Source organism: Pipra filicauda, unplaced genomic scaffold (genome assembly GCF_003945595.2).
Source record: "Pipra filicauda isolate LSUMZ 115617 unplaced genomic scaffold, ASM394559v2 scaffold205_size1947385_pilon, whole genome shotgun sequence".
Classification (NCBI taxonomy): domain Eukaryota; kingdom Metazoa; phylum Chordata; class Aves; order Passeriformes; family Pipridae; genus Pipra; species Pipra filicauda.
The window spans coordinates 1285402-1309031 of record NW_024104316.1 but is presented as its reverse complement, the minus strand read 5'-3'; the positions used below and the strand labels follow the sequence as shown (position 1 = coordinate 1309031).

At 60.2% G+C, this 23630-nt stretch overlaps 1 protein-coding gene and 1 long non-coding RNA gene across 2 annotated transcripts; one reads left to right on the top strand and one right to left on the bottom strand.

Moving 5' to 3' along the window:
• Nucleotides 1–703: 703 nt before the first annotated feature.
• CARMIL2 (capping protein regulator and myosin 1 linker 2) lies at nucleotides 704–23618 on the top strand. Its single transcript, XM_039380871.1, has 40 exons — nucleotides 704–778; nucleotides 1974–2065; nucleotides 2197–2247; nucleotides 2520–2579; nucleotides 3864–3985; nucleotides 4299–4396; nucleotides 5013–5083; nucleotides 5788–5861; nucleotides 6873–6948; nucleotides 7025–7113; nucleotides 7457–7551; nucleotides 7709–7795; nucleotides 8019–8128; nucleotides 8505–8582; nucleotides 8711–8787; nucleotides 8883–8987; nucleotides 9219–9288; nucleotides 9448–9529; nucleotides 10034–10130; nucleotides 10418–10475; nucleotides 11011–11183; nucleotides 11842–11910; nucleotides 12520–12613; nucleotides 12686–12781; nucleotides 13407–13535; nucleotides 14511–14624; nucleotides 14755–14930; nucleotides 15410–15497; nucleotides 15943–16059; nucleotides 16552–16618; nucleotides 17696–17967; nucleotides 19656–19759; nucleotides 20176–20581; nucleotides 20831–20950; nucleotides 21272–21308; nucleotides 21487–21555; nucleotides 21845–22150; nucleotides 22332–22439; nucleotides 22694–22804; nucleotides 22877–23618. Exons 1-40 carry the CDS (start codon nucleotides 739–741, stop codon nucleotides 23050–23052), a joined length of 4464 nt encoding a protein of 1487 aa, XP_039236805.1. The 5' UTR covers nucleotides 704–738; the 3' UTR covers nucleotides 23053–23618.
• On the bottom strand, nucleotides 13642–17963 carry LOC120323176. The gene is made up of 2 exons (XR_005563396.1): nucleotides 17477–17963; nucleotides 13642–16563 (listed from the first exon to the last, which is right to left on the bottom strand). It is a non-coding gene; the product is annotated as an uncharacterized LOC120323176 (long non-coding RNA).
• Nucleotides 23619–23630: the final 12 nt, after the last annotated feature.

The window sequence follows — 23630 nt, the reverse complement described above, 5'->3', positions numbered from 1 at the left end:
TGGCTTTTTGCCTGGTCCAGAGCCTTCCTGGGAGAGTGGAGTGGTTGATGCACTGAGTCCTGTTGCTCCAAGGCAATCACCTGGCTTCTGCTTCTTGTCCTTGCTCTGGGACAGCAATTTAGTCACTTTGGCAGGGTGCCTGGGGTGTTTCTGCTCTGGAAAAGCCCTGCCTTCAGCCATGGGCACCGGCACCCATCTCCATTAACTCCCCTTGCAGATTCCCAATGCGAGGTGATGGGGCTGGGCTGACCACCCAGTGCTGTGAAGGGTAGAGCTGCCCTCTCCCCACTCACCAGCGATCTTCAGGCAGAAATATATCCCCATGAAGCACCTCAGGGGGCTGCGGGATGGGGACAGGCCATGGATCCTCAACCCTGGAAGGCTGGAACTATGGGAGAGATGCTACTGCTTCGGGCTGGGAGGCTCTGGCCGGGTGTCCTGCTCAGCCAGGGGATGCCATGCAGGGGGGAGAAGGGCGCTGGGTAGTGACGCCCCCTCCTCCCGGCGGGGCCGGTGGGCCGTGGGCACCGTCGCTTTCATTTCGCTTCTCTTGCTCAGGCGGTAAATCTCGCCTGACGGGGCAGGAAGAGGCACCGGGAGGGGGAGGAGGCACCGAGGCTGCGGCGCTGCCGGTTGGTAACCTCAGCGCTTCCTCCCAGCGGGGCGCCTTTCCCGCGGCGCCCAAGGATGCTGCCCTGACACCGGCATCCCCCGGCAGGTGACCCCGCGGTCCCAACCATGGCTGCGTCCCCCGGAGGGATCCCTGCTGAGCTGCAAGGTAAGCATCGCCCGCCGCCGCGCTGCCGGGGCATCGCTGCCACATGGAAGGCGCCTGTACGGGGCCTGCTCAGCCCCAGTTTGCCGTGCTGGGGTTGGCAGAGCCACTTTCAGGTTCCTCAGCAGCAGCAGCTGAGATTCAGGGGGGTCCAAGAGGTGTCTGGGGGCTGCTCTTGTCCCCAAAAACTCATATGACTGAGGATTCAGTTTGGACCAAAAGCATCCCCAGATAACCTGTCTCCTCAAGGATGGGGTTCTGCATGGCTCAGGCTGCCTAGTTTGTGGGTACAGCTTGGTGCTGCTCACTCCCATGGGCTTGGATTCTCCCAGCCAGTCGGGGGTCCCTGGCAGCTCCCCAGGGAGGCACAGCCTGCAGCCCAGCACAGGGGGTGTGTGAAGTGCCACTGCTCCCAGACTTCTCTCATCTGATTGAAAAGCAAAAGACAACAGAGATCTTGGGGTCCTTCAGCCTCATCAGCCCCACTGAGGCTTGAAGTGGGGTGGGAAGGAGCTGGGTCACAGCGTCCCTGCGGCCTCAGGTCCCGGCTCTACCAGGGTGGGGCTGTGGGGGCTCAAGCCACTGCACCACAGGGCTTGGTGGTGTTGTGGAAGCTTGGTTTGCTTCACATGGCAGTGGGCAACTGTGGTTCTGGTCCTGTTTCTCCCCATGGGAGGCAGGAATCAGGACATGTGGGGAGATGACACTCAAGGCAGGAGCAACGCCCACACTGGTCCAGTGACTGTGGGAGAGACTGGTCTGTGGACATGGGGAGGTTGGTACATGTGACCACCCTGGCTGCTCCATGGGGAGGAAGGAATTGGGTGCCCATTTGCTCCCCAGTGGTAAATCTGGGAAGGAAATGAGAGAAATCAGGGCCCTCTTGTCACTCAGTGCCAGCTCCCAGTGAGCGAGGCAGCACGGACAGGGTGAACCAGCGACCCCAAAGCCCCGTGCTCAGCCAAGGCTGTGGCAGGTGATGGGGAAGTGGGTGCATCATTCGAGCAGCAAATGAGACCCACAGCTGGTGAAGTGTGTGGTTTAGATGAGAGCAACCAGTGTGACTTTCTGGCGTGGATGGAGAGGAGTATATTCGGGTGGGGATGCAGGGACAGTGTCCCCAGGGGCAGCAGAGTGTGTGGAAGAGAACCAAGGTGACGTCAGCCACCTCATTTCACTTGGATGTTGGTCTTTTCAGAGGGCATCACCACCTTCCTGGGGACGAAGAAGGTGCTCCTGGTGCTGAGTGTCCAGCTGCAGGTGAAGTCCAAGTATGACGACTTCATCTTGGTATGTGCGGAGTCTGGACTGGTTCCTGCTTTCCTGGTTTCCACAGGCAGCTGTTTCATGGCTGCAGTGAGGGACAGGGGTGGCTCCCAGGTCACCACTGTCCCTTGTCACACCAGTGTCCCCCTGCCTAGGTGCTGACGCCCTGGCGAGCGTATGTGCTGCCGGTGATGCTGCCGGTGAGGGTGAGTGTGGGGACCCTGTGCCTGGTACAGCCCTGAGGTGCCTGGGGGGCTTGGGGCACTGGGGTGGGTCACTTCTGGGTCACCTGGGCTGCTGGGCCTGGGAAGCCCTCAGGAGCAGGATGAGGAGAGGGTGAAGGGGAGGGGTCTGGTTCAGGGGCTGGGGGCATGGCCAGGCACTATTTGAGGCGTGGGGAAGGGTGGGAGCTGGGGGGCACCCTTGGGTCCCCCTTCTCCATCAGCGCTGGGGCTGATCCTGCTCTTCTCACCCACAGGTTCACAGCAGCTTCAGCTTCCTGGAGGTGAGGGAGATGACAGTCCAAGAGCCCAGTGTGGTGAGTGGCCCCAACACCCAGGGCAAAACCAGCCCAGGCACTCCCCCAAACTTGTGCCCTCCTTCCCCCATGGGAAACTCTGATCTCGAGCCCACCACAGGGTCTGGGGGCCTTCTGGTTCCTCGTTGCGTGTTGAGGGTAACCAGTGATGATCCCTGAGAGCTCCACAGGTTATTTATCTCTTTTCCACCTGAAAATAAATCCTCTTATGGCCTCACCGGGGGACTCGCCCTTGGGGCTGGAGGTGCAGGGAGGCACCCAGGGGTGCTGGGTTGGTGCCTGCACCTCTTCTCCTCCAGCAGCTGCAGACAGCACCTGGCCATGCTCAGCAGGGACAAGGTGACAAATGGCTGCTGACTTACCAAGGTGAAGACAAATTTAGCAGGACGGTGTTTTAAACCCAGTTAATCCTCTTAGAGAGAGGCAGGCACACAGGGCAGATGCGGCAGTGGGAACCATGGAAGAGAGGAATAGGATGCCTTGGCTTGGATGTTTTGGCTGAGACAGGGCAGTGGTCCTTGTTAACCTCCTGTCTGGTCGTTGTTAACCTCCTGCCTGGCTTCTGCTTGTTAAAGCATCACCAGTGACAGTGGGCTCAGCCTCTAAACAGGGTTTCTGCAGCTCGGGAGGCTGTGAGGCTGAGCCCCAGGAGAGAACTAAAGGACCTGGGCAGAGACTGAGGGGTGCTGGGGGTTGAAACCTCAGGGTGGAGGGGGGTGAGACATCTGACTGTGTTATGGAGAGCCCAGAGGCTGTTAATGTGCAGGCAGACCCACGCTCTCCTGCCTCCACAGCCCCGGGCACCGGCGGAAGCGCCGTCCTCGCCCGATGCCAGTGGATAATTGTCATCTTGCTCCCACGCCTCAATCAGCGTGTAATTAAATCAGGGAGAGTGTTGCCATGGGATTTTTTCTTTTTCCTGGTAGGAACCAAAAGCTAAAAAAGCCTCAAAACCCGATTAGATAAATTCAGGGAGGAAACCTCCATCCTTCAGCTGCGGCTGCTGCAGGCAGAGGCAAGGCTGTTCTCACCCCACTGCCTTGGGCTGCCTCTGCATCAGCTTAGCGTGAATTCTGGCGAGGTTTATGCCTTATTCTTGCATGTTACAGTCTGTTGAATGTATTTTATCCTGAATTCCTGGTGCTCACAGCCTTCCCTGTGCTCATGGTGCTCTGGCTGGGTTGGCACCGAGGAGCTGATGGCTGTCACCGTCGTGTCTGGGGGCTTGGGGACGCTCTGTGCTGCCAGCTTGCTCAGGCATCTCTCATCCTTTGGACCCCGCAGGTTGTCATAGAAACAGATGCAGCATCTTACGCCTTCCGGTTCATGTCCTTGGATGATTTGGAGCAAGTTGTTATCCATGTCACCATGTCACTTAAGAAGGTCTTTCCAGACTCATCCCTTGGGTAAGGGTCTTCTGCTCCTCAGGGGTGGCTCAGAAAAGTCCCAGATCGTAGAATTCTGGTATGGTCGGGGTTGGAAGATCATCTCGTTCCAACCCTGCTGCCATGGGCAGGGACACCTTCAACTAGAAGGTCCCAAACGTAGGATGGGTGCACAGTAGTGTGTTTTAGCAGGAGCAACATGGAAAAAGGCCAGACCCTGCTTCCTGGCCGAATATTTCTGGCCACCCTATGCACAAGGTTACAGCTAAGCATAAAGTGGTGGAGACCCTCTTCTCCTGGCCCACCACCACACATCCCTCTGATCCTTCCCCAGGACACTGCTCAAGAACTCCCCCCCCAGCCTGTATGAGAGGATCCAGCAGATCCTGGACTCACTGGAGGAAATGCTGCAGAGCAGCCCTGGGCCCTGTGGTAAGTCCTGCTGTAACCTCCTCCAGGCAGGACCAGGAGGGTTGGAGCAGCCTGGGGACCATTCCAGCCCTGCATCCATCAACACCAGCTCTGCTGACAGCCCCCACCTCTGCTGGCAGGGCACCATGGTGCCTTCAGGCAGATGGAGCCCTGCTAGTGGGGTCTGCTCTCCACCAGCCCACCCCGTCCCCTGGGGCAGGAGCAGGTTTGACAGGATGTAGTTCCCCCAGAAGCAGCAGGACAGCTGTGGGGATACTGTTGATGCTCAGTATCCACCTGTGAGGACCTGCAGCTGTGGATGCTTCCTCTCACTTCACACAGCATCGCTGCAGAGCTTTTCCTGTAGCCTGGTTTGGAGCAGGATACCTCTGTTATCACCATAGCAATGTGCCTTGCCTGGTATCCTCATGGATCAAGCAAAGCAAGCCACAGCCCCCCGAGCTGGGCGATCGCTTTTGGGCTGACAGGAGATCTCTGGCCCCTTTGAGGAGGGAGGGGGGAGCCCTCACCATCCTTCTGAGTCCCTGCCATCCCTCTCTTGTTTCCTGCCCTCCCCAAAGGTCTCCTCCGTGTTCTCATGGGAAGGCCTGCCCCCAAGACTGCCTTCTCTTTGCAGGGGGGTTTTCGGAGACCTACGCTGCTCTGTGTGACTACAACGGCTTTGCCTTCCGCGAGGAGATCCAGTGGGTGAGCTGGTCCATCCCGGGCTGGAGGCAGTGGCAGTGTCACCTGGTGGGCAGGGAAGCAGGATGTTTGTGGGTGCCTCCGCTCCAGACAGCAGCCTCGTGGGGCTGGGACGTGCCAGAGCTGGGAAGCACAGCTTTGCCTGGCTTGGGTGTGGGGCTGGGACATCCCAGGGACCAGAGACATCCCAGGGGTATCCGAGATGGGAACTGCAGCTTTGCCTGGCTTGAGTGCCCCCTGCTCCTTGGTGGGCTGGAATCAAAGTGCAGGTGGGGGTCAGATGCCTTGGACCAGGTTGTTTCCCAGACTGTGATCTAAAGAGAATCCCCGAAAATCTGGGACCTTGCTGAATGTCTGTAGTAGAGGAGCTCCCTGCTGGGAGCCAGCTATAACAGGAACCCTCTCCCTCTGGAACACTGATCCCCTCCCACCTCTTCCCACACCCTCACTCCCACCAGCCCGGGGTGCATTCCTTCTTCTGGACAATCCCTGCAAAATTGCTCCAAGGCCCACCAATCTGTCCCGCCAAGCTGGGACATGTTCCCTGCCACCCAGAGCACCAGGGGAGGTTCTGGCTTGGAGTTTAGGCAAGGGGCTCCCCAGAAGAGGGTTCCCAAGGGCTCAGCTCCCTTCAGCAGCGCTGGGCACCTGAGCCATCCCCAGGATCAGGTGCTGAGCCTCATCCATGTGTCCGTCTTTCTGGGAAGGACGTGGACAACATTTACCACAGCCAGGACTGCCGGGAGTTCAACCTGCTGGACTTCAGCCACCTGGAGAGCCGGTGAGTCCCCCAGCCGTGCTGCCTGTGGTGCCCTGTGCCACACCAGCCCTCATCCTCATCCTCCCTGTCACTGTCAGGGGTGCCCCAACACGCTCCTCTGCTCGTGTTAGATGCATTTGTCGCTTTACACCCTCCAGGGACGCCACATCTGCAGCCTGATGCGCCCCCACACCAAACACCACGAGCCCTGTCCCACGGGGCAACAACCCAGAGCCCAGGCAGCCTCTCTGTTCGTTTTTAACTCTTAAATCAGCCTGTGTGAGCTGCTTACAGGGGTGGAAACCCAACGTCACAGTGGCTTCTGGCAGCTCGTGGCTGTCAGGTGTTTCCCCATGCAAAGCAGCTGGTGCCACTTGCCTCCCCGAAACTTGGCACTGCTCCCTACCAGCCACCCCAAACTTCTGTTATAACCTTATTGTCACTTTATTGTCACCTTATTGTCACCTTATAATAACCTGATAGCGGGCCGTGAGCTCAGGCTGTGCCTGGAGTTGTTCCTGTAGGGCTCAGCCGTGTCTCCATCCCAAGAAAGATGGAACAAGGGCTCTGCCCTGGGGTGAGGCTGCAGCAAATCAGAGTTCTGGGCTGAGTGTTTTGGGGAACAGAGGATCTGTGTTCAGCTGGCCAAAAAGGAGACATTTTTAGAGATTTCTCTGGACGGGGAAGTAAAAAAGAAACTTGTTTCCACTTGAGCAAAACCTGTGGTGTCTTCACATGAGAGCCCAGAACTAAAAAGAATTTGAAACCCAGGGGTTTAGATAGAAGCATGCAAATAGTTTGAGTAATTTTATTTTGCCCAGGGGAATAATCTGGGAAAGATAAGCTGTGTTTGTGGGTTGCTTTAAACTCATGGACCAATCCTGCTCTGTTGAATGCTGTGTTGGGGCACCCTTGTGTTGGGTGTCTTGGGGCATCCCTGGGGAACCTCATGGTTGGGTGCTTTGGGGCACCCATTTGGGACCACCCTTGTCTCATCCCGGCCCTGACTCCCTCATCCCTGTCACCCTGCAGAGATGTGGCGCTGAGCGTCGCTGCCTTGTCCTTCAACCTGTGGTTCACCAAGCTCTCCTGCAAGGACTTCAAGCTGGTGAGTGCCGGTGCTGCGGTGCTGGGAGCAGCAGAGGTGGCCAGGTTTCCAGAGGGGCTTTCTTCTCCCCTGCCAGAATCAGGAGATTTCAGAGCAGCTGCTCTACATGCTCAGCAAATCGGTGACGCTGGAGGAGCTGGTGCTGGAAAACAGCGGGTTGAAAGCGTAAGTGAAGGGGTTGCAAGGCAGTGATGAGCAGGGTCTTGGCAACCTGGTGGTGCTTCCCTCAGGGCATGGAGCAAGAGGGTCCATGGAACCATGTGCCAGGGGGGTGTTGGTGGCTCCCTGCCCTCCACAGTGTGAAGCACACTGGGAGCAGAGGCCCCCACAGCCTGGAAGGCCAGTGAACTCCACCCGCCCTCGGAGATGTTCTTGGCTTCTCAGATGGAGCCAGCCCTGCCACACAGGCAGGACCTGATGGCTTGTCCCCATAAGGCTATGGGGTTGGTGGCTGTGTCTCTTGGAAGTGTCCAAACCTCGCTCAGATGGGTGACCCTTCTCCCCACAGTGACTTTGTGCAGAGGATGGCCCAGGCACTCAGCAGCCATCCCGACTCTGTCCTGCACACCATCAACCTCTCTGGCAACCAGCTGGAAGACAGAGGTACCCAAATTCTGGGCTGGGATGAGTTTTCACCCCTGGAGTTTTCACTCCAGATCCCACCAGCAGCTGCCCCTTGTCCTGGGGGCTGTAGCTCAGGGTGAGATGGACACCCTTCTGTGCTGGCACAGCGATTCAGGGCTCTCTGCTCTTTCATCAGGAATTGCTGCCTTCAGCCGGCACCTGGAGAAGAGTTCCAAGGGTCTGCAGAGTCTCAGCTTGGCCAGGACAATGCTCACAGCCAAAGGTACAGCCCAGGTGCCCTTGGGAGGCTGAGCACGGCAGCTCTCAGGCCAACCCACCAAAAAAGGGGTGGCTGGAGGGGCCACATGGACACCCTGGAAAGGGCATCTTCATGGATGTGATGTCCTGCTGCCCCAGCTGGAGGGTAATGCCCCTTCCTCTGCTCCACGGCTCTCCCCAGTGCAGGGAACCTGTGGCCATCCATCTCTCCCCCTCTATTCGAGCAGGGATGAGCACACTGTGCAAGGCCCTTGCAGATAACAAAGCCATTGGATTCTCCCTCCGGCACCTGGACCTCTCTGGAAACCCCGGCACCCTGGCTGGGGATGACATCAGTGTGAGTACCCACGATGTGATGGGGTGACACTGCCTGGGATCCGTCCCCAGCATGGTTTGGATGGCTTTGGTATCCTGGGGTCTGTGCCCAGCCTTCCAGCACCCCAGGGATGGGAATGTCACGGCTGAGACAGCCCCCTGACTGCCCAGGAGCAGCTGGGGAAGCCCTGGGGACATCCCTCTGCATCTCCCTGTGGGAAGGTGGGAGATGCCACCTGGAGCAAGGATGTATCCCCTGAGTGAGTGGGTCCCTCTGTGCAGGACTCACCCTTGGGCTCAGCAGGAGGGAGGAGACAGGCTGGAGCTGGGATTTCAGGGCTGCTGAGTGGGGGGGTTCAGGATCCTGGGCAGAGCTGCTGAACCCCCTCTGCCCACAGAACCTGCAGAGCCTCCTCCGCCAGTGCCACTCTCTGTCCCACCTCAGCCTGGCTGGCACGGACTGCCCTTTGGATGCTGTGAGTACCCACCGAGGGGTTCCTGGCAGTGAGACCCTGCCCTCAGTCCCCCTCCACCCCTGGGCCGTGTGAGGGGCTGCAGCACCTCTGGGTCCTCCTCCACACAACCTGCCTCCCCACCCTGGCAGCTCTTTGGAGCCCTGGTCCACGGGTGCCACAACAGCCTCATCCACCTGGATCTCTCCAAAAACGTGTACTCCCACAGGTAAGGCCCCGGGATGGCGTGAGGGGAGAGTGGTGCCCGGGCAGGTGGCTGGTGCTGGGTGACAGATGATGCCACGTTGTGCCCATCCTTTTCAGGAGGGTGAAAACCATCTCCCCTGACGTCAAGGAGTTTTTCAGCCAGGCCTGTGCCCTCAGGCACGTCTCCCTGGCAGGTACCAAGCTGCCTGCAGATGTCGTGAGGTGAGGTTGGGCTGTGAATCCACCCAGGGATTTGGGATGAGCATAATCCAGGGGGGATCTCACTGAGGGCTGGTGGGGAGGATGGGTGGATGAGGCTGTGGGAGGCAGAGCTCTGGGAAGGATGTTTTCTCCAGCATCCCACTCCCACTGCCTGGACCCTTGGGGGTGCCCCACAGCATGTGCTGCTGCCCCCATTTGTTGCACCCATGGGGGCTTTGGTGACTTTTCCAGGGCGTTGCTGCAAGGGCTGGCAGACAACAGCCACATCAGTGACCTGCACCTGGATCTTAGCAGCTGTGAGGTGAGGGACCAGCACCCATGGGTGCCAGCAGCCCAGCCAGGGGCTCCTATTGCAGCAGTTAGGGGAGGTCTGTGCCCTGTCTGAGCTTCCCCATGGCAGGATCCTGTTTGCAGGGCTTGGTGCCTCCCCTTGTACTGATGTCTTGCTGTTTCTTCCAAGCTGAGATCAGCAGGGGCCCAGGTCATCCAGGATCTCATCCCTGATGCCAGCTCCATCAGCAGCCTGGACTTGTCTGACAATGGTAGGTTGCTTTTTCCCAGCCTGGGAGAAGATCTCCTCCATCTCCTGGATCTCACCAGATTTCCCTGGGGATGGTGCATCTATGAGGATGGGAGTGCAGGCAGCTGCCTGCAAGGTGTGAGAAGTCCCCCCATGCTGCCCAGGGTGGTGGGTGGGTGATGGAGGGCACATCTCTGGGCAGTGGCAGAAAGTAAGTGCCACCTACAGCTCCATGAGTGCTCCCATGGCTTAGAACAGCACTGGCACCCCAAATAGCAGGAGTGCCCAGAGAGGGTGCTCCTTCCCTGGGGATCCTCATTCCTCGGGGACTCTGGCTGTGCACAGGTCTTCAGTCTCCTTGAGGGAGCCAGGAAGGGAGAAAGGTGCTCAGGAGCTCCCTGAGCATCTCTCCACCATCCCATGGTGGAAGCCTGGTGGCTCTGCAGGTCTCCTGTGAGGGACCACCTTGATGGCACCTCTGTGGACTGCTTGGAGCATCCTGGTGGGCATCTCCCATCTCTTGCAGGCTTTGACCCTGACATGGTGACACTGGTGCTCTCCATTGGCAGAAGCAAGTCCGTTAGGCACGTCTCTCTGGGGAAGAACTTCAACATCAAATCCAAGTAGGTGCAAAGCTGCAGCACCCAGGCTGGGAGCCATCCTGGCACCGTGCACCCCCTCCACTCTGTCTCCCCATCGAAAGCCCAGGGGCTGGTACGAATTGCCTGCCCATCCTGGCTGCTCCAGCCCAACATGGAGCCAGGGGCTGTGGGGGGACAATTGCCAGCAACTGGTGCAGTCCCAGGGATGGGTTGTAGTGTCAGGCAAGAGTGGGAGGGAGGATGGAGCTCTGCCAGCTGCCTCTGTGGCCCTGGGAATGCACATGTAACCCCCCCTGCCTCTCCTGCAGGGAAGGACTGTTGGATGTCTTGCACCGCATCGTCCAGCTCACCCAGGAGGAGGACTGTGTAAGTCCATCTTGCCTTCAGCCACCCCAACCATCCCATCTGTGCTCCTGGTCACCCTCTGCCACCACTGCGCAGCCTCCATGCCAGGGTGCCATCCAGATCCCTCCTGGCACAGGCTGGGAGCAAACCTTCCTCCCTCCCACTACCATTCAAACCTTTCTGCTTTTATTTTCCTCGGTCTGAAGCAGATGCTCAGACAGAGAAGTGGGAGCTCTTCCTGTTCATCTGGGAAAGCTGGAACCTGAGTCTGGCTAAAGACATGGAGGAGACACTTGGTGTAACCTGGATGCAGCCCAGCATTCCAAAAAAAATCCCTCTTTTCTCCCCACTGCCTGGCAGGCATCTGAGCTAAATCCAGGCTGTTGCCTAAGCACCCATTGCCCTCCTGTTTCTTGGGGTGCAGCATCACTTGGTGTCTCCAAAACCAGCACCAGCCCCGAGGCTTCTGGACAGGGATGGAGGCTGTGTCTGCGAGGGTGACGTGTGCCCTGACACGTGCCCTGGCCACCTCTCCTCCTCCTTGTCCCCTTTCTAGCCTCTCCAGTCTCTGTCCGTGGCTGAATCACGCCTCAAACTGGGAACCAACGTGCTGCTGAGCGCCCTGGGCAGCAACACCAGCCTCACCGCTCTGGACATCAGCGGCAACGCCATGGGGGACACGGGGGCCAAGATGCTCGCCAAGGCCCTGCAGATCAACACCAAGCTCAGGTAGCAGCAGGTCTATGTCACCCTGTGGCTGCCCTGTGCCAGGCAGTCCTGGGCAGGATGCTGGTGCCATCAGAGGAGGCTTGTCGTGGTTCCTGGTGACCGTGGATGTGGTTCTGGACAATTCCTGGCGCATTGTCAGATGCTGTGGCCATATGTTGTGCTTGTGGCAGCCACTAGAACTGCTGGCAGGGAACATGTGAGGGCCAAGAGAGCAGCTCAGTCCCTGCCCCAGCGCTTGCCAGCTCTTTGCCAGGCTCCTGCACAGCCCAGTGTGCTGCAGACAGACCTTTGCAGTCACTGCCCTCCTACATACTCTGCTATTGGTTCCTAAAAGGCCATTTTTGGACCACATTGTGCCCACAAAACCAAGGCAGGGGTGTCTGCAGGGGACAGGGAAGGGTGTCATGGCCAGAGCTGTTCCTCTGGGGGATATCTGCCCCTGCCAGCAGAATGGCACCTGACTGTGTCCTCCCAGCCTTTCACTCCTTCCTGCCTAATTTAGAGCTCCTTGCAAAGTCCCACTTTGGATTTTGAAAGTTTAAGTTCAGATTTTTAACCCCATTTTCAGGTTTTCTGGTGCCTTGGGCTCGCTGTTGCTGGCACCCACCTCAGGGCTGTGTGGGTACAGTAGGGCTCACCCATGTCCTTCTCTGTGCAGGACCGTGGTTTGGGACAGGAACAACACAACTGCTCACGGGCTCCTGGAGGTGGCTCAAGCTTTGGAGAGGTAAGGAAGGAGCTTCTTGGTCCTCCTGGCTTGCTACTGCCATGCAAAAGAGCCCCTGTCCCCAGGATATCACTGTCCCCAGGGCCTCTTGTCCCCTTGGAGCTGAAATCACACAGTTGCATACACATCCCAAGGGAGTTAGTTCACAGCTCTGGCCTTGCAGCCAGCAAACCAACCTGCCACTGTTTTGTGATAGCACCTTCAACCTCAGGGTCTCCCTGAGCAACCAGCACAGCCTCGCGTCACCCACGGAGCCCCCAGCGAGGGCAGGGGGATCTGCTGGTGGTGCTGATGTGATGCTCCTCTCCTCCTGCTGAGGACACCTGCTGAGCACACCCACCTTTGGGGTCTGGTGCTTGGCTGTGCAGGTTCCCTGGAGGTCTGAAGAAAGAGGGGTGCGTGGAGAGCCTGGGCAGGTGGTCGCTGCCTCCCCGTCAGGGTTTGCTGACGGCCAGAGTTTGGCCATCCCTATCTCCAGGGCTGGACCTTGGGACAATGTCCAGGCTGCCATTGGGTGGGCTCTGGACCTGTGTCATGTCTGTGGGGACGTGAAGGGTGGGGATGAGCGCTGGGTCCAGCAGTACCTGCTCTCTCCACGCTGCCTCACAGGAACTACACCCTCAAGTCGATGCCGCTGCCGATGAGCGACGTGGCGCAGGCGTATCGCAGCAACCCCGAGAGGACGGAGCAGGCCGTGCACAAGGTGAGGGGATGTGGGCTGAGGGGTGCAGGGCTGGGTGCCACCCACACTGCTCATGGCCCCTTGCCTCTGCAGCTCCAGTCCTGCCTGACCAGGAACCAGCTGCGGCAGACGCTGCCGGCCCAGACCTTCCGACTGCAGCAGGGCATCCTCACCACCTCTTCTGAACAGGTTTGATGGCCCAGTTGCTGCATGGGGCTGCTCTCCCCTGCCCCAAATGGCCCTGGCTTACTAGTGAGCTCTTGCAAGCAGCATGACCCCCTTTTCACCTTTCCTGAGTGGAGGGCAGAGCAGATTGGAGGGATGGAACAGGTTGCCCAGAGGGGTGGGAGATGCCCCATCCCTGGAAGTGTTTAAGGCCAGGCTGGATGGGGCTTGGAGCAACCTGGCCTAGTGGAAGGTGTCCCTGTCCATGGCAGGGGGGTTGGAACTAAATGGCCTTTAAGATCCCTTCCAACCCAAATCATTCCACAGTTCTATGATGGGAATGGGGCTGGGCAGAAAGCAGATCTCCAAGGAACCCTCCTGGTTGCATCCATGCATTTCATGCATATGCAATGCTGAGATAACTTGCTGCTACACTACCCCATACAGCATGTTCCCAGCAATCTGTGCACTCTTGCAAGAGAGCCCCTGCCATGTGGTATCCCTGGTTATTAGGCAGGGTAGCTCTGGGGGGCTGTAGCCTGCCAGTGCCCCCACCGAGCAGCCTTTTCTCTGGGAGCACCACGGCAGGGAAGGGAACTGGCAGTGCTGCTCTGGCGCCGGCACATGACGCAGCCTCTCTGTGCTCCAGATGGTGAATGAGATCTGCCTGAGCGTGCAGAAGCACGTCGACATCCTCAGCACCTGCCCGGGCAGGGAGGTGCAGGCGGATGTCCTCTGTGCGGAGGAGGCCATCAGGAACGCCAACCTCTCCGTCAGCGTGAGTGCCCCGCGCGGGAAACCCCCTCGGCTCACCCGGCACCAGCTCGGGATCGAAGCGGGGCATTGATCAGTTAATGACACCATTAACCAGCAGTCAGGGAACGCCAGAATGTCGATGCAACAGATGCACGTCACCGAGCGTCTGCAGACGTTAGAAAACAGCTGAGGATTTCTGAATTCCCTTCTAGAGCAAGGGTCAAAATGCTCTCAGTCCCCTCGCCCCAAAGGCACACAGTTGTGTGCACCCCCCAGGGGAAGCAGAGGTTACAAGTGCACCCTCTCTTGCATCCCATGCTCGCACACCCCTCCTTTGGAGAAGTGACTGCTCCAGCTTTGGGCATGCCCTGCAACCCAGAGATGCCCACACTGGTGAGAAACCTCCCTGCATCCCTGAGGGGTTGTCTTTCCTGGGACACCCTCATCCCACCCTAGTGATGAGAGTGCTCCATCAGCCCACGATGAAATCCACCACGCTGGCTGGGCAGCTCCTGGCACTGTCAGATCTGGTTTGATTCTCTTGGTCCTGTTTCTCTCTCCCCATTGCACCTTTTCCTCCTCCTCTACTTCTCTTCAAACCATCTCTTTTCCCTTTTTCCCAACTCTCTCAGCACCCCCTTAGGTACTTAATCTGGTGGACATAGAACTTAAGAGGACAGTGCTGTTGTTGGAAAGGTGGTGAAAGGGATGGGACACCATCTCTGCTGATGCAGGCAGCAGTGCAGTGGTGTGCAGGAGGGGAGGGAGGGTCAGTGGGGGGTGGGGAGCAGTTGAGGGTCCATCTGGGGGGGACAGGGACTCTGAGGGACTAGGATGCCCCACCCTGGCCCAGCAAAGCCAAGTCTCTAGGTCTGCCCAGCTGATGCAGGTGATGCTCTTCCATGGCACAGTCACAGCTGCTGGCTGAGCATGGAAGGATGGGAAGCAAAGATGAAGTGGCGTGGGATGATCCATACCATCTCTCTTCCCATGGCAGATCCTACCCCTCCTGTATGAGGCAGGAAACACCCCATACCAGAATGGCAAGCTGCAGCACAAGCTGGAGTGTCTCACGGAGGAAGCATCGCAGACCTGCAGCTGGGAAATCCAGGTGGGCATCCATGGGCAGCATGGGATATTCATCAGCCTTGGCCCAAGGATAACGGAGATGGTGCCTCCTGGAAACCATGTGAATGGAGACAGACAGGCACCAAAACTCGCCTTTGTCCCCCACACTGCAGGCGATCATGCAGGCGGTGCTGGACACGGCGCACAGCCTGTGCCCAGACGTGGTGCAGAAGAGCGGGGTCAGGGATCAGCTGGTCAATGCCATGTCGGAGCGGATCTGCCTCCAGGACCACCTCAGCCTCAGTGCCGTCCTGGACCAGATGGTCACCGATGTCTTCAGCAAGCTGAAGTGGGTGATGTGCCGTTCTTCCTCCTGGCTCAACAGCTGTCACTCACTCACTGGGCCAGAGGAGGATTTTGGGGGTTGCCTACCAACTTCCCCTCTCCCTACATTGTGGTGGTGATGTGCTGGGTCCTGTCGCTGTGTTTTCCCAGCCGTGGCTTTGCTTCCTGCTTGGGTCTAGTTTGGTTGTGTCCCTGGGAAGCTGGGGGGCTCCATGGGATGATGTGCCTGCAGGCACACACCTGTGGCTGGCAGAGGGGAGCCCAAACCATCAGTGTGGGAGTGCACTTGGCTTCCTCCATCCCAGCCAGCCCCTGTTGCCATTCCTGCTCTGGCAGCACAAACCCAGTGAGCCGCAGTGCAGGGCATATCCTGGGTGCCACAGCCAAGCATCCATCTCCTCAGCAGGCTTTCCCTGGGGGGAGCTGGCTCCATGGCTTGCAGGGGGTGGGTGCTGGCCCTGACACCACTCTTTCTGCTCCCAGTGAAATCAAGCTGTCCATCACAGCCGCTGCGGCCGACTGCATCGTGGATGCTGTGCTGGGAGACCTGACCATCGCCCAGTGCAAACTGGTGAGTGCCAGGGGCACCAGCACCTGCGGGATTGGGATGTGGTGCTGGGATGTGGGATAGGGGTACCCCAGCATTGCCTGGGCACCAGCCAACACTGTCACCACAGATTTGCAGTCTGAGAAGCAGGACAATTTCCACCCAGGCTGGTTTTCCTGCCAGGTAATCCTCTCCTGGTGTGGTCACAGCAACATTAACACCCTGAGCAAAGTCCTGGAGCTGTTGCCGTGTGGTGTGGTGGGGGGTGCTGGGGTGAAGCCGGGCGCTGGCCACTCGTGCACTGGGGCAGGCGCGGGGCAGCTGTGCTGGGGCTGGCAGCCGGCTAATCAGGCCTAAATCCGCTCACAAATCCCAGCCGTGGGTAGGGAGCGGAGCAGCACGGAGCACACAGGGCAGCCAGGCGCGCTTCAGCCCCCGGGATAATTTAAGCGCTTCCTAATGGTTTTAGGCAGAGAGCCTCTCCAAGCAGGGGCTCGACCTCCTGGTGCTGCTGCCGGAGTCGGCTGAGGACGATGCCACCGCGCTGGCGAGGGGCAAGAATCCTCTGGACCTCGCCGCAGAGGAGGTAGGGTCCAAACCCAGTGCTGCCGCGTGATGCCCGCGCTATAACCACCTTTTATCCGCCTTACCGGATGATGCCGGGCTTAGCACCGGAGCCTCTCCGGGTTCAGGCACCCCCCGGCACCCCCCCAGGGCAGTGCTAAGGCAATTAGTGCTGGGAAATGGGACCATTAGCCTGCCAGGCCATGCTGCTGGCACCAGGAGTTTGTCCTTGTGGTGGCCCAGCTGGTCCTGGCTGTTTGCACCCTCTCCCGCTGTTGTTGCTCTGGGATCCAGTGTGCTGCAGGGTCCTGGATGGGGAAGTATTCAATCCAGCGTCATGGAGGGTTTTGGAGCTGGGACAGGATCAGGGGGTGCAGTGCTGTGGGTCTGGGAGTGATGGGGGGATTGCACCCGTCACCTGGCAAAGCCTGGCTGGCTCCAGCTGCCACAGGATGCCACTCAGCACAGCCAGCTTGTCCACGCCGAAGCCGCCACCATCCCTGTCTCCCTGCAGTACAAGATGGCCCTGCGGAGGAAAAACAAGCACTTCAGGAGCATTCGGCCCACGCCAAGTGTGAGAAGTAAGGTCACTGTGGAACTGTCCCCCTGCTGCAGCTCAGCTGGGGCACAGCAGGGGCGGGGGGCTCACAGCAGCTGTTTGGGGGGCTGGTGGGCAGAGCCCTCCATGGTGATGCCACAGGCTGTGGGCAGCAGGAGCTGGACCCTTTGGAGAGCCTCTCCCAGTGCTGTGGTGGGGGTCTGTGGGGAAAGCTCACCCTGACCTTGCTCTTATGCTGGTTTGGGGAGGTCAGCTGGCTCAGTGCCCTTGGGCAGTGGGGTAAATGCCCTGAGCTCTCTCCTCATGTAGCCAGACAGGGGTGGGAGGTTTGTCTGTGACTGTGGAAGCCATGGCATCTCCCATAGCCATCCCAGGGACCACCCTGGGCATGGGCATCACCCACCCATCCACTCACCCAACAAACCTGGGGAGAAGACATTGTCCACGGGTTCTCCTTGCTGCTGGTGTTGCCCCTAGAGCCCTGCGTGCCTAGGAAAGGGAGGAGGGCACAGGAGGGGCACAGGCACAGGCAATGAGCAGCTGATGGGCAACTCCTGCTTTTCAGTGCCTTGGCTAAAGCAGAGCTTGTGCCAGACTCCAGTGCCCAGCACCCCGGTGTCCCCAGGTGACTCCTGGTGTCCCTGAGCCCCACAGCATCCTGACCCCCAACCTAGGGAGTACACGCGGGGGACGGGGGGGGGGGGTGAGGAGCTGCCTGCAGGGCAAAACGGGTGTGTCTGTGGGTGCTGCTCCTCGGGCCAGCGCTGGCAGAGCTCGTTCCACATCACTGCTGCCTGCCGCAGGTTTAGGCTGCGGGGCTCCGCTCCGTCCCTGCCCGAGCATCTCCCCACATCCCCCCCAGCATTCCCTGCACGCCAACCTCCAGCGACGGTGGCAGGATCCATCCCGGGCTGCGCCGCAAAGCCGCCACGCGCGCTCCCGGTGGGCACGGCCACGCTCCCCTCCCCGCGGCGGAGCCAGCGCCCCGCTGACCCTCCGCGCGTGGGCGAAGGTGACGGCGTCGGTGATGATGATGATGATGATGATGGGGAGGCCTGCCGAGGCCGGGCGTCAACAAGGACCCTCTCGCCTCTCGTAGGTGTGTCGGAGCTGGAGCCGGCGGCGGGTCGAGACGCCAGCGGGCTCCGAGCTCACCGGGCGCCGCCGTCACTCAGCCCCGCCGCGCCGCCGGCACGCCCTGCCTCCACAAAGGATGCTGAGCCTGCGAGCGGCTCGCTCCCCGCCACGCAGCCCGCCACCGCCACCGGATTCCTTATGGACCTGCCGACCGCCGGCGAGAAGCTGGAGCATTGCACCAAAGCCAGGCCCCGGCCCAACCGCCGGCACAAGCAGCCGCCCAGCAAGCCCAATGTAAGGGGGGGCGCGGCTGGCAAGGGGGGTGGTGGTGTGTGTTTGGTGTGTTTTTCCCGTTTTTTTCCCGCTTGGGTGAATTATTGCGGTCAGTATTTGTTGCAAGGCAGGAAAATGAGATGCGAGGAGGCGCGGTGGGTTTATTATCCTGCATTTCAGCTGCTGCCGGAGCCTCCTTCTCGGAGGGGGGCTGCCCCAAAGGATGGGCAAGGGGGCTGGCGGGGGGGGCGAGGGGGATCATCCATCCCCTTTCCTGCTGAGCGGTGGGAGCCGGCAAGGAGGCAGGGGGGAATGAAAAAACCCGCAGAGTTTGGGTGCAGAGGGCCGGCGATGCTTTCGGCAATGGCTCCGGCTGCCTCCCTCCTCCTGCGCTCAGTTTGCTCCCTCTCATCCAAAACCCATCGTCCCTGAAGCACCGGTGGCCGCCACGGCTCCCAGTGATGCTGGTGGGGCTCTGCCAGCTGTGGCGGGGTGGGTTTTGCTTTGCCCCCCATCCAACAGGCGAGTGGATGGGGATCCTGCCTTTGCACCCCCTTTCCCAAAGGAAAAGTAACTTTTGGGTGCAGTCGGTGGTAAGTCCAGCTCCGTCGCTGTCCCTGGGGCTGGATCCTGCTGGCATCACCTTGTCCCCATGCCACCGTGATGCAGCTGGATCCTTTCACCTGCCGGAAAGCCCCAGCTTGCATGGCCACAGTGATGCTTGCCCTTGGATCGCAGTGGGATCAGCGCTGGCGCGGGGCCGGAGGAGAGGCAGGAACTGTGTCCCAGGGTGGGTGCTGGAGGCTGGCAGGGCCAGGCAGGGCCGGGGGACCATCACCCTGCAGTGGGACAGGCACGCCTGGCACCCAGGGTGGGCCAAGGCTTGAGCAAGGACAGGCTTTGATGGATGTGATGTGACAGGGAGAGCAGATCTCAGATGGCTGGAACGGCTCCTGAACGGCATCAATCCAGCCGTAATGAAAAGTCGTTATGGATTGAAATGTCACCGGTGGGGAAGCGCCTCCCTCTCATCAATAGGAAGCCACTGATGCGGTGCCACATGCCAGGGAGAGGAAGGTGCCATGGAGGAAGGCTTGGCCATGGCGTGGACCATTTGGCCATGGGGATGGACTGAGTGGCCTTCATGCAGGCTGTGGTGATGCTCCAAGGCTGTAGTTGAAGCATCTGAAGGATACAGATGTGGGGCCCCTGCAGGTCACCTGCTCCATCACTCACTGGCAGTGTGGGGTCCCCTCCTTGGAGCTCAAATGGAGGAAGCATCTCTGCTAAAGGCTTCTCCCACAGAGCCAGCAGGGTCAGAGGCCTGGCCCAGCTCTAGGAGGGCTTTGGCAGGATTTGCCATTGTGTGTTAACCAGGAGGGTCAGAACCACCTGACCTGGGTGTAACACAAATGTGCCTGAGCAAGTATGGGTGCCATACCCAGCCACTGTGGCACCCAGGGGGGCGAGGGGCTGGCAGGAGCCCGGGACTGGCTGGAGCCTCCTGATACTCAAGGGATGCAGCAGGATTAGAGCTGGGATGCAGCTGATAACACTGTGGTCTGGCTTTCATGCTGGGTACGAGATGGAGGGTGCCAGCACCTGTCCTGTGTGGGCACCCACTTGTTTGTGCACAGGCGTGGGTGACACCTCTTTGTGCCTGGGGAACCTTTGCCCCATGCTGGGCTCACAGCCGTGGTTGCTCATAGGTACAGCCTGTGGCCTGTGAGAACAGCGAGGACAGGAGCATCACCCGCGTGGACGAGGGGCTGGAGGACTTCTTTGCCAAGAGGCTCATCACAGAAGCACTGCCGTAAGCCTGGGGGGATCCCAGGGCCCCTCACCTGCCCAGCACCCTGGCATGCACCTATCCCTGGGATTTCAGCAGCTGCCCCTGCAAACGCTGCTGGTCCCAGTGCCAAAGGGATGCTGGGGAAAGCAGCACACCCGGGGGCATTGCCCAGGGCAAGGCTGGGGGGGGAGGACTGGGATAGCAGCCACAGGGTGCAGGATGTGGCCATGGGGTCTGCCTTGCACTGGGGAGGCAATGAGGAAGCACCCATGGGAGCCCTCACTGGGAATGGGTGCCCTTGGCAGGATACTGTCATCTCAGGTGGGATGTCCAGGGTCTCTGGATCCATCCTGTTGAGGTGTGGGGGGGCAAAAAGCTGATCCCTTGTCCCTCAGCAGCCTGGAGCTCACCTTTTCCAATGCTTCATCTCTCCCTAGCCCTGTGGCTCCGGAGACCTGCCCAGGATCAGCCCCTCTGGCTCCCTCCGGCTCCCGCACCCTCAAGAAGAAAATCGGGAATTTTTTTGCCTTCAAGAAACCCAAATCCAGCCGGGGCTCGAGGTGTGAGAAGGAGCCCGAGGGTGGTCCCGCTGCCCCCAGGAGCAGGCGCTCAATGCTCAGTGACATTTTACGAGCCCCCAGCAAGGCGGGCGAGGCGGGGAAGCCACTGAGTAAATCGGAGGAGGGGGGACTCGCTGCTGAGCCCCAGGGAGAACCTGAGCACTGCCAGACCCCCGACTCTGCCCGAAGGATCCGGCCCAAGTACTCTCGGGAGGGCAAATCCCAGTCACTCATCTTGCTGTCCGGGGAGGACGAGGATGCGCTGGGGGTCAGGCATGACAAGGTAAGCACTGTCACGGTCACTGAGCCACCACTGCTGTTTGGCTCTCCCAGTGTGTGCTGCTCCCACCCATGGATGCTGGTGATGGGGTCACCAGGGAATGCAGGGACACCGGAGCAATGGCTGGGGATGTCCCCACTAGATCATGTCCGTGTCACCATCTCCCAGTGGCACACTTGGGGTTGGAGACCTGGGTACTCCCCAGGCAGGCAGGTGGGTGCTGTCCCTGGCAGGGCTGTGTCTCTCCTGCAGAAGAGGCACCTGGAGAAGAGCGAGGGGGAGCTGTCCAGCTCCTTCGAGCAGCGTGTGCAGGTCATGCTCCACCGCATCGGCGTCACCAAGGGCCCGGCTGCTGAGAGCAAGAAGCTGCAGGTGGGGAGTGGCTCCATTTTCAGGATGGATCCTGCACCCCCAGGGTGGGTGGAGATGGTGGTCCATGGGATGAGGGGGGTGGCATCCCTGTGCTGCCACTGCTCATGGCCTCTGCCCTGTCACCTAACCCTCTGCAAGGGGACTGTTACGTGGGTTCCTATGCACTGTGTGGTGTCTGTCTGTCTGTCTCTCCTTCTCTGGCATGCACCCACCCCTTGCAACCACCCCAGAGCCTGGCAGCACCCTGCCCTCTGCCAGCCATCAGCACCGTGGGTGCTGCCACCCTGACATCCCCCTTACAAGGTTTATTTCCCCTTGCAGAACAAAGACAGCGAGATCAAGAAAGCCGGCTCAGATGGTGAGGGGCTGCACCCTCCCCACCCTGACCCCCACCCAGCTGGGCACCCGTGGGTGGGCATGGGCTGGCCCTCTTGGGCTCCCAGCTGTGGGTCCCACTACATCCTGCCCTTGCTGGGTGCTGGTGGCATAGGGCAGGCCCCAGCTCACTGATACTCACTGGTGGCTTGTGCTTGCAGGGGATATCGTGGACAGCTCTGCGGACTCCCCCCCATCTCTGAAGGCCCGCACACACTCTGTGTCCACAGGTGGGTTACCAGTGGGTGCCAGGGGGGTCTCACCATCCCCCAGGGCAGAAGGCTTTGTTATCTCTCCTAGCACCAAGCATGGAGATTGGAGCCAAGAGGGACTGGTGGGCACAGGCACCTGGGCAGGGTCCTACCCTCCAGAGGGTGCCCTGCACCCATGGGTGCCCATCCCTGGTGATGGTGGATGGACACCCAACCCATTGCCCAGCCCCTGGGCTGGCTGCAGGCTGGTTCCCAGCACCAGCCTACACTTCTGGACACTCACAGCTCCCTCCTGCCTGCCCCACAGACGCACCCTTCCGCAGCCCGGCCGCTGTGATGGAGCCCAGCGCCGAGCCCCGGCCAGCCTGGAAAGCCCTGGGGAGGCAGCTGCCTGCTGAGCCACTGGGCACCAGCTCCGACCAGCCCCGGCGCTCCTTCACCCTGTCTGAGCCCAGCGGGCTGCTGGAGCCCGGGGGCCGGGAGGGCTGGAGCAGCAGCCTCCCACGGCTGGGCAGGAACGTGCCGGCGGCGCTGCCGCGGAGGGTCAGCCATGGTGGGGAGGTGGGTGCTGGCAGCCCCCTGCCCACCCCGCCCGCACCGCCCGACACCGAAGGTAGGGATGGATGCATGAGCTGCCCATGGGGGTTCCCCATCCCACTGCTGGCCTGTTCTTGGAGCCCTTGGGAAGCGAGGGCAGCGGGGAGCCAAGCAACCAGTACTGGGTGCTGATGGGGGCTGTGAGGAAGCCGGGGTGCTGCAGGCTCCCCCACAATGGCATCTCTCCCCTTTTCCAGACAACCGGCTGATGGCACGGCTGGCAGCGCCACGGGGGACCGGCCGCCGAGCTCTGTCCGTCCATGAGGAGCAGCTCAGGGAGCCCGAGTGCCCGGCAGAGCTGGGAAGTAAGTTGGGGCTGTACTGGGACCTCAAAACCCCCCTTGCATCCAACGCCAGCAGAGGTGGGTGGTGGCATTCCACAGGGGTGGTGGTGCTCCCTGTCCCGGCTGATGGGTGGCAGCCTGTGGTGCCAGGGTGATAGACAATGGCACGGCCACACTGGGAAGTGCCCAAGGGGAACTTGGCAATGAGATCAGTTCTGGCAGGAGCCAGGCTGCTGCACCCCACTGCAACATGGGGCTGGGTTGTGTTTCCCCAGTGGGCACCATTCCCCTGCGCCTGCGGCGGTCGCCTGTGCTCAGGCACAGGACCAAGCACGAGTCCCTCTCAGAGATGGAGGGTGAGCCCGGACCGTCCTTGGATGCTGAAGGTGAGACACGATGCTAAAGCAGGCGCTGGGGTACGGAGGGTCCCGCCATGCTCACAGCTGTGACCTCTCCAGGTGCCACGCCGCAGGACTGGCCCCGTGCCGGGCTGGAGGAACCGCAGACTGGCACAGGCACTGACGGCGAGCGGCCGCAAGCCCTGGCACAAACTGTTGGGAATGCACAAGACTCAGCTGCCGTAGACCAAAGACGCCCGGTGCCGGGCCGGGAGGAGCCGGCCCTGGGACAGTGAAGCCCCTGCATGTCACCACACTGTTCCCAATAAAACCCTGCAAGCAAGTGCACGGTGCCAGGGTGCTTGGCAGCTGGGGTGCGGAGAGACAGGGCACCAGGCTGGCGTGGATGTGCCAACGATGGCATCGCCCAACTTGTGCCACGGGGACAAGCCAGGCCACCAGCATCGCCCAGGATGCCCAGGGACCGTGCCAGAGCCTGCAGGACGCATCGAGCGGTGTCGCGGTGCCCGCTGTGGGCTGCAGGGGGGAGAGCCGGTGATTTTTCGGCAGCCAGCTATTTTTAGGAAGTGTTCCCAAGGCGCTTTCACCACTCCAGCTCCTCGCCCCGTGGGGTGCCGCTCCCTCCAGCCCCCGCAAGACGCAGGCTTCCATCGGCGGGACCACGACCCCCAGCATTCCAGCACGCAGCTCCAGCCCCGCAGATCCCCGACGGCACCAGCGCAGTCCCGACACCCCAGTGGCTTTCTCCTGTGTTGCCCTTCGCTCCGGACCAAACGCGTTCCTTACACAGATGTTTACGACAAAGCAAGATGCTTGTTTTGGTTTGGTTTTATTTCTTCTTCTCCTTTTTTTT

Coding starts and splice junctions, on each gene's coding strand:
- CARMIL2 (XM_039380871.1), top strand. CDS start 739: ATGGCTGCGTCCCCCGGAGGGATCCCTGCTGAGCTGCAAG. Junction 2,248..2,519: donor CGGTGATGCTGCCGGTGAGG/GTGAGTGTGGGG, acceptor TCTCACCCACAG/GTTCACAGCAGCTTCAGCTT. Junction 8,988..9,218: donor CTGCCTGCAGATGTCGTGAG/GTGAGGTTGGGC, acceptor TGACTTTTCCAG/GGCGTTGCTGCAAGGGCTGG.